Source organism: Mytilus galloprovincialis, chromosome 2 (assembly GCF_965363235.1).
Source record: "Mytilus galloprovincialis chromosome 2, xbMytGall1.hap1.1, whole genome shotgun sequence".
NCBI lineage: Eukaryota > Metazoa > Mollusca > Bivalvia > Mytilida > Mytilidae > Mytilus > Mytilus galloprovincialis.
Window position 1 is genome coordinate 17072094 of NC_134839.1, and position 14050 is coordinate 17086143.

General features: G+C 32.6%; 1 protein-coding gene across 1 annotated transcript in view; it reads left to right on the forward strand.

The window, feature by feature from the left end:
• Positions 1-14050, forward strand: part of LOC143063023 (uncharacterized) — a 53928-nt gene that overhangs the window by 9270 nt on the left and 30608 nt on the right. Inside the window, exons 8-12 of the mRNA XM_076234934.1 lie at positions 554-671; positions 9357-9637; positions 10851-10934; positions 11789-11959; positions 13257-13397. Coding sequence (XP_076091049.1) covers positions 554-671; positions 9357-9637; positions 10851-10934; positions 11789-11959; positions 13257-13397 — 795 coding nt within the window. The remainder of the gene's footprint in view (positions 1-553; positions 672-9356; positions 9638-10850; positions 10935-11788; positions 11960-13256; positions 13398-14050) is intronic.

Sequence of the window (14050 nt, forward strand, 5' to 3'; positions counted from 1 at the left end):
CAGTTATGTTTATTGTGTTTTGTGTACTATTGTTTATCTGTTTGTCTTTTTCCTTTTTATTCATGGCATCCCCGAGGGTATCACCAGCCTAGTAGACAGCGCTTCGGTGTTGACATGAATATCAATTATATGGTCATTTTTATAAATTTACTGTTCATAAACATTTGAATTTTCCGAAAAACTAAGGATTTTCATATCCCTGGAATAGATTACCTTAGCCGTATTTGGCACAACTTTTTGGAAATTTGGGTCCTCAGTGCTCTTTTACTTGTTTTACTTCATAACTATTTGATCTGAGCATCAATGATGAGTCTTATGTAGACGAAACGCGCATCTGGCGTATTAAATTATAATCCTGGTACCTTTGATAACCTTTTATCAGTTTTTTTTCGATTTATATGTTTGTATGTCCCTTTGATATCTTTTGTCCCTTTTTTGTTACTTTAGGCCTAGCGAACAAGAATTATCAACCAGTTATTCAATAATAAAAGTTTTTCAAGCACAAGTAGGTCGAAAGCTTTAAACATTAATTTAAATTGAATTTCTAATTCAGTATCATCACACTTTGGATTTGGATTACTTGATATTGGCGCCCTTGTCGACAGAAGTAAAACCTGGGAATTAGTTCCTGACAGACAAAGTTGTCATTCAACAGAAATTATTGACAATCCGTAAGTAACAGTATACATAAATATATACAGGAACATCATTTATCAAGAACGGCAGGGCACATTTTTAAAAAAAGATACCAAAAGCAAACTCTTGAATAACATTAAACATAAACTCTTGAATAACATTAAAGATAAACTCTTGAATAACATTAGAGATAAACTCTTGAATAACATTAAAGATAAACTCTTGAATAACATTAAAGATAAACTCTTGGATAACATTAAAGATAAACTCTTGAATAACATTAAAGATAAACTATTGCCGTATAACTGTTTTTTTTTAATGAAAAACAGAACCATCTAGAATTAAACATTTAATAAAAGTAATAGTCGTTAGTTGCAAGTGACGATCACATTTTAATATTCTAAACTATACCTAAGGAAACCATTACATTTGTTTTCACCTTACTACCTTTATTGTGTTATATGTTTGTTGCGTGATATCATAAATAACATATGTTACTCTGGTTAAATTGTGTAAATTGTTTGGGTCCGTGTATATCTGCGTCCATTCGTTTTTCGTTTTGAAATATCAAAAACAAAAAACAAAAAACGAAAGTGTTTTCATTTTTCGTTTCTGATTTCATAAAAACCAAAATGAAAATCGAAAGTGTTTTCATTTTTCGTTTTTGATCTCTTAAAAACCAAAATGAAAAACTAAAGTGTTTTCGTTTTTCGTTTTTGATTTGACAAACAAAAAACGAAAAACAAAAGTATTTTCATTTTTCAATTTTGATTTCTCAAAAACTAAAATCGAAAAATGAAAGTGTTTTCATTTTTCATTTTTGATTTCACAAAAACAAAAAACGAAAAACGAAAGTGTATTTATGTTATCTTTCCAACACAGTTTAATTGTCATTCCAAAAATGACAATGTTGTCATTTGTCATTCATTTAAAGGTCGTTAAAGTATACATGCACAGCGGTTGTCAGATCAATACTACTTTAATCGAAGATAATGTCGACGTATGCAAAATTCTTTATCAATCTAAACAATAAGGGTGCGTGATCTTTACTTTTAAGTTTGGAGAGGTTAATCTAAGATGATAATATTGTAGCGTAACTAGCCTCTTTTACAAATAAAGCAAACTATATATTGTTGGCGCGGGAAGGGCTCAAGGACTCCAGAAGAACTGGAAAAAATTATACAAAATCTTTCACACCCTTTCTTCATCTAAAGCGCAAGTTTTAAATTATCTATTTTATTATGTTCTGGTCTCGGAGCAAAATGTATAGATACAGTGTAAGACTTTTAGTATTTACATGTATGAACAATATCAAAAGACATATGTAGGATGATGAAAAAAATAATATAATCCACAAAGTCAAGTGTGTGGCTATTGTTAGTTTAAACATATTTATTAATAGTGGATTGGAAATTTTCTCACCGGAACGGTGATCGAACCAGGAACTTATGTTTTTGTATAGTCCGATGCACTAACCTATGTTACTCTTGTATAATGAGGATCAATGGTCTACAATGTAGTTCCTCGTTGAAGACCCTCCAGCTCCTTTCAAGATGAAGAACAGGCATAAAAGCCCTGTTCATTAAACATTTGTATTTTTTCTATATATTGTGTGCGATTTTGTCCCGTGTACATTTACTCCACATCTCTTTATTTTCTATTTCGGACCTGGACACGGCTCAATGCTAGTTTAGACCTCCAATGTTAAAGGTCATATGTTTTTTTTTAAATTATATGATGTCGTGGGATTGGGATTTTTAACTTTAATGTAAACCATGTCAGGTTTTTAACTTGTATTTACAGCAAAGATAGCCAGTTTTGTGTTTTGTAATATACTGTAACAGTTATATTTTACTTGTCCGGTCGCATCGGAACTTCTCAAAACATCTTCCGAACAATATCTTGACATCGGTGTCGTGGGCTTTTACAATTGCCAAACCACACATGAACATTCTTTAGTCTTCGTAGATCTATTCCAACTTGAAGTATTTTTGAGTCTACGACAAGCAGAATATGATATTTTATACCATTAAATATTGAAGCCATAGTCATGAAGATCGATTACTTGATTGATGTTCCGTTAACGTAGCCGCAGAACAAAAACGCGAGAGCTACTTTTGAATATTTCTACAATTTTAAGTAGTTTTCCACTCACATACACAATAATATTTTCAACATTTATTAAAATATTTTTTTTTTTACACTTTTTAACTTTTATGTTGTTTTAAAATATCAATTTGACTTGAATTTGGGATCCTGCTAACATGTTTAACCCCGCCACATTCAAAATGTATGTGCCTGTCCCAAGTCAGGAGCCTGTATTTCAGTGGTTGTCGTTTGTTTATGTGTTACATTTTTGTTTTTCGTAATTTAGTTTTCTTGTTTGAATTGTTTTACATTGTCATTTCGGGGCCTTTCATATCTGACTATGCGGTATGGGCTTTGCTCATTGTTGAAGGCCGTACGATGACCTATAGTTGATAATTTCTGTGTTACATGTATGTTGGTCTCTTGTGGAGAGTTGTCTCATTGACAATCATACCACATCTTCTTTTTTTATATTTATATCAGTATATCAAATAAACATGTATATACCAAGCTAAGTCAGTTCATATCTTGTTTTTCGTCTGACTATACAAAAGGCGAGGAGAGCTACTTAATAGATCAGGTTTTTCGTAATTTAGTTTTCTTGTTTGAATTGTTTTACATTGTCATTTCGGGGCCTTCTATATCTGACTATGTGGTATGGGCTTTGCTCATTGTTGAAGGCCGTACGATGACCTATAGTTGATAATTTCTGTGTTACATGTATGTTGGTCTCTTGTGGAGAGTTGTGTCATTGACAATCATACCAACATCTTCTTTTTTATATTTATATCAGTATATCAAATAAACATGTATCTACCAAGCTAAGTCAGTTCATACCTTGTTTTTCGTCTGACTATACAAAAGGCGAGGAGAGCTACTTAATAGATCAGGTTGACTGATAAGCTGTCTATATAAAGTAATGGGACAATGCATGGCATGAAGACATCACCAAATCACCGTATGCAATACTCAAAAAGACATCCAGAGCTTACCATATAGTCATCAACTATCCACCAACAGGCCGTGAGCTTTGGTTGGCTCTTAACTCAAATCCAAGAGCACAGCAAAATGTCAAAATATTCTATTCAAACTTGGTGACCTGGGAGAAAAACATTGAAATTTTCCAAAGAAACACACACACCCCTCAACTTTTAATAAGGAGATTTGGTATTAATGCAAATGAGTCAACTATCCAACAAAGTTCAAATGTAGTGGATGTAAGCAATTATATATGGCAACCATATAATCTTCAACAATGAGAAAAAACATACGTTATTGTCGGCTACAATAGTCCATGAATTGAAAAATATGAAACAGTTCAATTGAGAAAAATAACAGCCTATTTTAAAACAACATGAATTACGAAAAACACATATAAAAGACATCAACAAACGAAAACCATTGAACTGCATGTTCCTGAGTTGGAGCAGGCACATGTAATATATTGTGGCGTTTAACATGCTTGTAAACAGCCGGGACAGTTTTGTTACATCACAGCATAAGAACAAACTATACAAATCAGTGGAAAAGGGCTTAACGTATGAGATCGATACAAAACAGAAGGGAAAAAAGGTCTAACAAAAACACATACCGAATGTGGCAGGGTATTTTTACCTCGTTTTCAAACAATCAAAGTACTGAAGTACTGAACATCGAATGACTGCAAGTTCTTTTGGATTGTCACAAGCACTTGTCTCAGAAAAAAATCACATCTCTATACTTGAAAGTGAAGATAATGTACAGATATATTTTTTTTTGAAACTCAGTACACATATTCTATATCATATGATCTTTTTAATTTCAATGCCAAATATAGAGTTCTGACCCTCAATTCCACGGTCCACTAGACATGGAAAATGATTGTGCTAGCGGGGCATTTATGGGGTATGGACACATTCTTATTCAAATCCTGTATTAAAGAAGTCAGTAAATTTACTACAGATAACACTACATTTGTAAATTAGACGAACTAATCTAATCAAAATGTATATCTCTAATTTCGTAATACTTATGTGTATGAGAAAATTTTTGAACGAACGCGTTCAATCTTAGGATTTTATTCTTGTCATTTTTTCCGACCGAGCAGAGCTAGTCGAAAACAATTAAAAAGATGTCTTTCAAGCCAAAGTTAATATGTTTGCTATACACACATATGATTTTATTTAACTTGGTTATCAATTGTTAATCAAAAATACAGTCCTAGATAATAAAAAATCATGAAATATTTGGTCTAGTAATAAAAAAATCACACAAAAAACAGTAGTTGTCGTTTGTTGATGTCGTTCTCGCTTCTCGTTTTTTAGCTCACCTGGCCCGAAGTGTCAAGTGAGCTTTTCTTATATCTTGGCGTCCGTCGTCCGTCGTCGTAACTTTTACAAAAATCTTCTCCTCTGAAACTACTGAGCCAAATTCAACCAAACTTAGCCACCATCATCATTGGGATATCTAGTATAACAAATGTGTCCGGTGACCTTGCCAACTAACCAAGATGGTCGCCATGGATAAAAATAGAACATAGGAGTAAAATGAAGATTTTGGCTTATATCTCAGAAATCAAAGCATTAAGAGCAAATCTGACATGGGTAAAATTGTTTAATAGGTCATTATCTATCTACCCTGAAATTTTCAGATGCATCAAACAACCTGTTGTTATGTTGCTGCCCCTGAATTGGTAATTTTAAGAAAATTTTGCAGCTTTTGGTTATTTTCTTGAATATTATTACAGATATCGATATTTTTAATTGGGGTCTGGAGCTGGCATGTCAGTTACTGCTAGTAGTTCTTTGTTAATTTATGAATCATATTCGTTTTGTGTAGTTTCTTTTGTTTACTATTTTGTCATCGGACTCGGATTTCTTTTAAACTGAGTTTCTCTGTGCATATTGTTGTGTGTTTGTTTATTCTACATGAGCTAGATTTAATTGTATAGCGGGAGGGTTGAGATCTAACAAAGCATGTTTAGCCCCGCCGTATTTTTGCGCCTGTCCCAAGACAGTAGACTCTGATCTTTGTTATTTTTGTTATTTTTTTTTGTCTAAGTTAAGTGTGACGTCCATTTTTACATTACTAGTATATATTTTTATTTAGAGACCAGCTGAAGCCCGGATTTTCTCGTTGTGTTGAAGACTCGTTGGTGGCCTTCGGCTGTGCTCTTTGGTTAGGCTGACTGGTGTTTCTTTGACACATTTTTTATTTTCATTCTCAAGTTTATTGATTGATCAATTGATTGATTGATTGATTGATTGATTCATTGATTCATTCAATCATTCATTGATCATTTTACTACAAGCAAAAGTCATGATCATTTGAGAATCCTTTATTTGTATTGTAGTGTTAATTTCACCAATGAAACTCGACATTAATGTTTGTCTTAATATTGAATTTCTTTGTAAACTCTAAAATTACCGTCTGATTATAATAAGACACGCAAGAATAAAAAAAAATATTTGGCCTTCAATGTCTCAACCTTTTTTAATGTGAGTAACTTCATTGTTCGCTTAGATTTCGATTTTGATATTGTTTTTGCAAGTTTCCATAAAAGATTTCCGGTAATTGTTCTGCATAAAACTCTATGGGAAAGCACATTAACTAAATTTTCCAAACGTTTATTGGAACCTAATGATTTGGCAAGGTGTTGCAACCTGTAATGTAAAAATGTTACAGCCGATTGCACTGAGTGTGTAGGCAAAGGTAGCCTATCCTTGGTTAGCTTGCTTGTATTATTAGGTTAGGTAAACTACCCTCCTTTAAGAGTAGACTAGTTCGACAAATAACCAATCAATCTGTCTGTAGGACTAGGCTCCTTCTACAGGAGGGTGGTATACCTTACCTAGTTACTTCATAGTTCAGCTAACAAACAAGCGATTCAAAGATATTACCTTTGTCTACACACTCAATGTAATCGGCTGTAATGAAAATGCGGAGTTTGTGAGACCAGGCTCAAGCAACCAGTCGGCAGCAGTCAGTTTTCAAATATATAAAAACAAATATTGCATAAGACTCAAACGTACTTAAAATGTTTTTATTAATATATAACCACTATATCATCAGTTTTTAAAATTTCATTTCTGGTTTATTTAAGAATTGAATGCTTTTTTTTGTTACTTCATTGAGGTGTAAAGCGATGACCGAAATACATTTTGTATGAAAAGCGGAAGCGCTTCATTCAGAAAATGTACGCACGGCAACGCTTTTACAACCCTATGAAGTTACAAAAAGAAGTCAATATTTATAATTACATGTTTTAGCTAGGATCATGAAAACACGACTTTTATCAAGTTTTTATTAAATTCACCTTTGCACTTTATTGTGGGACCTCGTGTCATCATGAATAATGATTTTCGTTGTGTAATGTAACATGAAATGTGCAGTTAGCCAATCAGAATAACGAATTATAATGAAACATACATCTTATGTTATTATTAGTTATATAAAGCCAAAATCAATCGCTTTCGATATATTACACAGCGTACTGTCCGCTTTACATTTTAAATAGTCAACACTTGGAGTGTTTATAGAATCGTAAATAATTATGATTTTTTTTAATGATGGCAAAATTGCACTATTGGGTGAAATAGCTTTCCTTATTATCGGCATCCTGTCAAATAGTTCATGAAAAGTAATAATGATTCTGCATTAAAAGAAAAGAAAGTTGCACTCGTGCTTTACCTTTTTTTGGCCACACAAAACTGTTTTTACAAAACATTCTACCTCTGAACTAGTGGATTTCGCTTAAATATGACTGGACAAAAGGTTTATGTTTTGTATTTAAAGTATAGTGGGCAAGTAAATTATTTATTAGCTTAAAAAAGATTGATCCGTGCTATAAATTAACTTGTAATTTTGATCAAGTAGGCCCTAGATCTCTAGCTTACGTTCTCACCTAGAGCAGATAAAAGTATTTCCGCAGAATTTTTTTATTAACTGTCTGGTAAGGGTTTTTGTAGGGTATACGACCTCAACTTTAGACCTACTTTGGGAAAAAAAACTAAGCAGAACAACACCCTGGATTTTTCTACTGTAGACCCAAGCTACCCAGCTTCCCTTTGCACCTAGTGAGAACAATTTTTATTACATTTTCGGTAAGGATGGGGTTCGGTGTTCGACCCCAACTTTGGACCTATCTATGAAAAAAAATAAGCTAAACAGCAACCTTGATTTTTTTCTCCAGCAGACATCAGCTACCAAGCTCCCCTTTACACATTGTTCGGACAGAAGTATTTCCGTACACATTTGTTTATTAACTTTTATGTAATGATGGGGTAGGGTGGGTAACTGCGGTTCACTTGAAAATTTTTAACAGGGACTCCAATGTGGTGTGGTCTATGCAGAACAATTACCGGAAATCTATGGTAGTTTGCAAAATAAAAGTCTTTTTTTATAATGTGATATGTAAAATGTTGGTAAATAATGAAAGCATGCTTCTGAATTGATAAACATAGAAATAAAGAGAGACCATATGAAAACCAATAGCAATCTCCCAGAGACAAACTAACGTTCATTAAGGCAACTAGTATGATGGTCTGGATTTGGGGTCTTTAATTTCTGTATTCTGTGATATTTTATGCCATATTTCTCTATTCTGTGATATTTTATGCCATATTTCTCTATTCTTTATACTTTTTGATAATTATTCTCTTATCATTACATTTTAACCCCATTATTCTAGCTATTTTATTTATTTCTTGGTCCATTGTCATAATTATTTATAATTTCTCAAAAATTAATACCTTATAGGCTCCTAATGACAAACCAATTTTATATCCCAGTTTGAATTGTGAAATTGCGGAAATTTTGAAAATTAAATCAAGCAAAATACATTATCGTCCTCGTAGTTCGTAAAATACTGGCAGATGGATCTTGGTCATCAATTCTAATAATCTTGGATCGACCTTTCTAAACTTAAAAGTAATAAAGTTCACGCATCCATATTGTTTAGATTGCCAAAGACTTTTGCATCCGTCGACATTATCTTCGATTAAAGTAGTATTGATCTGACAACCGCTGTGCATGTATACTTTAACGACCTTTAAATGAATGACAAATGACAACATTGTCATTTTTTGAATGACAATTAAACTGTGTTGGAAAAATAACATAAATACACTTTCGTTTTTCGTTTTTTGTTTTTGTGAAATCAAAAATGAAAAATGAAAACACTTTCATTTTTCGATTTTAGTTTTTGAGAAATCAAAATTGAAAAATGAAAATTCTTTTGTTTTTCGTTTTTTGTTTGTGAAAGCAAAAACGAAAAACGAAAACACTTTTGTTTTTCAATTTGGTTTTTAAGAAATCAAAAACGAAAAATGAAAACACTTTCGTTTTTCGTTTGGGTTTTTAAGAAATCAAAAACGAAAAATGAAAACACTTTCGTTTTTCATTTTGGTTTTTATGAAATCAAAAACGAAAAATGAAAACACTTTCGTTTTTCGTTTTTTGTTTTTGATATTTCAAAACGAAAAACGAATGGACGCAGATATACACGGACCTGTTTGCTCGTTTTCTATGCAAAAACGTTTTCGACTATTCCAACTCAGACAAGACTAGACACATTTTGTAAATGTGTTTAGAATTAATATATGGTGATAACTGTAAACTGAAGTATATATATGGTCAAGAGTTTTTTTTTTTAGACTGAACCAACGCTCCAAATATTTTGTGGTTAAGGTCAGTGGATGCAATGTTACTTATGTAGAACATGTTGAAGTATCATTAATTGTCACCCATCAAAATGCAGGACAGATACAATGGACTCTGGTATCGCCGAATCGAACAAATTCTATAATCCTTCCCGGCAGAATTCTCGATCAGACGACAACTATGAACTTAACTGTTTTAACCGTTCATATGTGGGGAGAAAATCCTGAAGGATACTGGAAATTAAAACCCAAACCTATGTTTGGTAAAAATCTAAGTAAATTTAAGCTTTTTGAATTACAATATATGATAAATGTTTCGTCTGAAAGATCAATATCTTCAACTAATTTTAAGATACTACAAAATACGGGACAATTATGCATCCATAATCAGAAATCTTTATGTATTGTCCATAAATTTAGGTTACTAGTTCACCATTCACCAAATTCCTACGCACATTTCCTTCCCCAAAGACAAATAATTATAGTTTCATCCTCGCCAATACTGCACAAACTATCATCGTAAGTTTACACTTTATATTAATTGTTTGATAACGGACTTAGGAATTTACCACTCAATTGAAATCTTAACATATACTCTTTGTCTTGCCATGGCTTTGTCAGTTTATTTTCGATTTTTGGTATCGTCCGCCTTTTTAATAAATTTTATCAGTATTGTTCTGTTTATCTTTTTACAAACAGTCTATAGCGAGAAATCCTCTAGTTCATTACTTAAGAAATATAATATTTTTTTTTATTCATATGATGAAGACATAAACTTTCAATCAGTTTAATTGAATTCTGGAGCTGGCATGTCAGTTAACTGCCAGTAGCTATATAGTCTGTTGTAATTTATGTATTATTGTCATTTTTTTTATCTTTTGTTACATCTTCTGACATCAGACTCGGACTTCTCTTGAACTGGATTTTTATGTGCGTATTGTTATGCGTTTACTTTTCTACATTGGCTAGATGTATAGGGGAAGGGTTGAGATCTCATAAACATGTTTAACCCCGCCGCACTTTTGCACTTTTGTGCCAGTCCCAATTCAGGAGCCTCTACCTTTGTTTGTCTTGTATTATTTTTAATCTGGAGTTTAGTATGGCGTGTATTATCACTGAACTAGTCTGTATGTTTGTTAAGGGGCTAGCTGAAGGACGCCTCCGGGTGCTGGAGTTTCGCGCTGCATTGAAGACCTATTGGTAACCTTCTGTTGTTATCTGTTCTATGGTCGGGTTGTTGTCTCTTTGACACATTCCCCATTTCCATTCTCAATCTTATACAGGTAAGAAACTGCAGTTAGTCAGAAAAAAACCTACAAAAATAATGTAATGTATAGAACACTTTCAAATAAATGTAACATATTAAGTTAAGTAATATCAATCGTTTTGCCATACAAATTCGATGGTTTTCAAAATACACCTTCCTTCAAGTCAGTTCACTTGAAATTATAGATTTTAGTACATTTTCTGATGTTTAATACATTTTAGATAAAGGCACTGTAAAATCAGTGAAACTGTTGATTCATGGATATAGTTGTGGAAATAAATGCAAATTACAACCTGCACAACAAGGTAAAAAATCTTTATCAACTTAGTTAATGTTAGCAGACATTTGGTTATGATTTTGTTGTAAAGTTAATTAGAACCTGTGCTGATTGAGATAGAAGTTATTATATAAAGGTAGATCATAAGTATAGACTTTTTAAGACAGAATTTTCTTATAATTTACCAAAATGAAGATGAAGAACTATGCTTTTTTCAAAAATATAATAAAAAGTATGGGTCACCGTGCTATTTTTCAAGCAATGAGTCGTTGAAAATTGCCCAAATTGGGTTAGTTTGATCATGAAAAAACACATATGTGATCATTAAAAAAATTCTATGAGGTAAATTTGTATACCCCCGCTTTAAAAAAGGGGGTATACTGTTTTACCTCTGTCTGTCCTTCCGTCAGTCCGTCAGTCCGTCAGTCCATCAGTCCATCAGTCCATCAGTCCATCAGTCAGTCCGTCCCATGAATATTTTTCGTCGCATTTTTCTCAGGAACTACAATACAAGGATTTCTGAAATTTGGTTTCAGGGTTTATACATGTCAGCTATACTGTGTGATGCGTTTTCAGATTCATCACTCGACAACTTCCTGTTTACCGAACACTTGCATATTTTTACACTATTAATAGTATCCACTTGCGGCGGGGGTGTCATCAGTGAGCAGTAGCTCGCAGTTTCACTTGTTGATTTAATTGTGAGAAAATAGGTTTTATCATACTTTTTAAGAAAATAAAAAGAAAAAACGATGTCTCCGAACTTGTGTTCTTGCTACAAGTAAAAATAAAAAAAAATCCCTATTAGTCTAGTATAATTTGTTTACTAAAAGAATTATCTCCCCTTAAAAGGCTCATTTTCAAGGATGTTTCTGTTTTAAGCTCTAGGAGATTGGAAAAAATGGTCCCGATGGTCAGAGTGTACAGTATTATGTGGAAATAAAACCAGAAGTAGACAATGTAAAAACAACAATAATCTAAAATATTGTCCTGGCAAAAATTTTGAGACAGTCCCATGCGACCAAAGTGAATGTCAACTTAAAAGAATATCTGGTAAGAATATTATATACGTATTGATCCATAATTAACACTGATTTTGGCCATTTTGAGGAATCTGTTTGGTCATATAACTCATCAACTGTTTCGGTTCTTTTATAATCTTGGCTTTCAAATATTAGGCTTTTGGCTTTCCTGATGATTGCAATTTTCTGAAACACGTGTCTTTTCTCAACCACTAACTATGTCGATTTCGATCGATTATTTGTCTAGTTTTTTTCCTTTCTATTTAGATTATTAAGACACCGGTAAAGGCCTTGCGCCTTCATTTATCAACCAAATTGATATCTGACTTTTGAAAAGCTATGTGCTACTGTTGCTTTTGTTCATAAAATATATTTATGATAAAAAGTGACAGCCACGTTAATAAAAAAATATAATACTTAATTTATATATACAATCAACCGTAAGCTTTACATCAGGTTTGAAATATAAATACTAGTAAACTAATGTTTAAACTCCCTTAAGGAAAATTGACCTAACTTGGATTTGATTATTTGATAACGTTGTTTTTGGTCATATAGCTCTCCTATTGTTTCGGTTTTTATACATCCTCGGCTTTCAAATATTTGGCTGCGTTGAGGGTTCAAGATGGAAGTAAAACCAGAAATTATAAAGAAACTGATGTTTCAACTCCCTCAGGCAAAGTTGGCCTTATATGGATTTTGCTATTTTTAAAAAATTCGGTTACTTTTGGTCATTTAGCTCCTTAATTGTTTGCATTCTTGGCATTCAAATACTTGGCGTTAAAGTTCCAGATGAAGGTAAATCCAGCAAACGCTTCGGACGCATGCAGCTTATATTACTTAGTTATCAAAGGTACCAGAATAATAATTTAGTGCGCCAGACGCGCGTTTCGTCTACATGAGACTCATCAGTGACGCTCAAATCAAAATATTTATAAAGCCAAACAAGTACAAAGTTGAAGAGCATTGCTGATCCAATTTCAAAAAGATAAGAAAATCCTTAGTTTTTCGAAAAATGCAAAGTTTTGTAAACAGGAAATTTATAAAAATGACCACATTATTTATATTCATGTCAACACCGAAATGTTGACTACTGGGCTGGTTATCACTCGGGGGCGAAACGTCCACCAGCAGTGGAATCAAATAGTTTAGTTACATGTTTTTATTTTTATTTTATATGCTTTTTCCTTGTTATGCATTTTTTTTTAAACTATAAAAAGAAATTTTTTTCAATATTTTTGTAAATATCGAACAAATTCAACGAAATTTAGTTGACGCACGGTTGAGTGACATCTTGTGTTACATTAATGTTGTATTTTTTTTTACAGAAGTTCAATCTGGCGAATGTCCATTGGCCCCTCTTTTAATAAGCAGGTGTGTAGAACAGTGTTCAAATGACAGCGATTGTTCTGTAAATCAAAAGTGTTGTTACAATGGATGTGGGCACTCATGTGAGATGTCAAAAACAAGTAAGTATATATCAAATATCCAAACAACAAGTTGCAAAATAAAAGAAGGTTCATTCGGTTTACTCTAAGTCACTTTTTTCGTTGAAGCGTAGGTTTCTTCAAACTGATCCAATACATCTTTGGTGTCTTTATACCTCTGACTATTATCAGGTAGATATTATGCTTTTCCGGTTTACAAAAATGGCACTTCCGTCTTATATGACAGCTTTACTCACTATGCTTACATAAGACTCATCAGTGAGATTAGACCAAACCAGTTATAAATTCAAACAAGTACAAGGACGAAGAGCATTGAGGACCCAAAATTCCAAAAAGTTATGCCAAATACGGCTAAGGTAATCTATTCCTGGGATAAAAGAATCCTTAGTTTTTCCATAAAATTCACAGTTTTATGAATTATGTATAATTGTCAACTTCTGGTTTATATTATATATATTCAGGTGACATATTATAGCTGCGTTTACAATGATTTTAAAAATATTTGGTTTCTATATATAAAGGTATTTTATTAACCAGGGTCGAGTAAAAGTATTTTGTTAACTATGGTCTTTCAAACGCGCATACACTGTTCAATATCATATATCATTATTGATAGACCTGTTATGATAATTACTCGTGTAATATCGTCTAAGGTAAACTTTCAAAACTTGTCC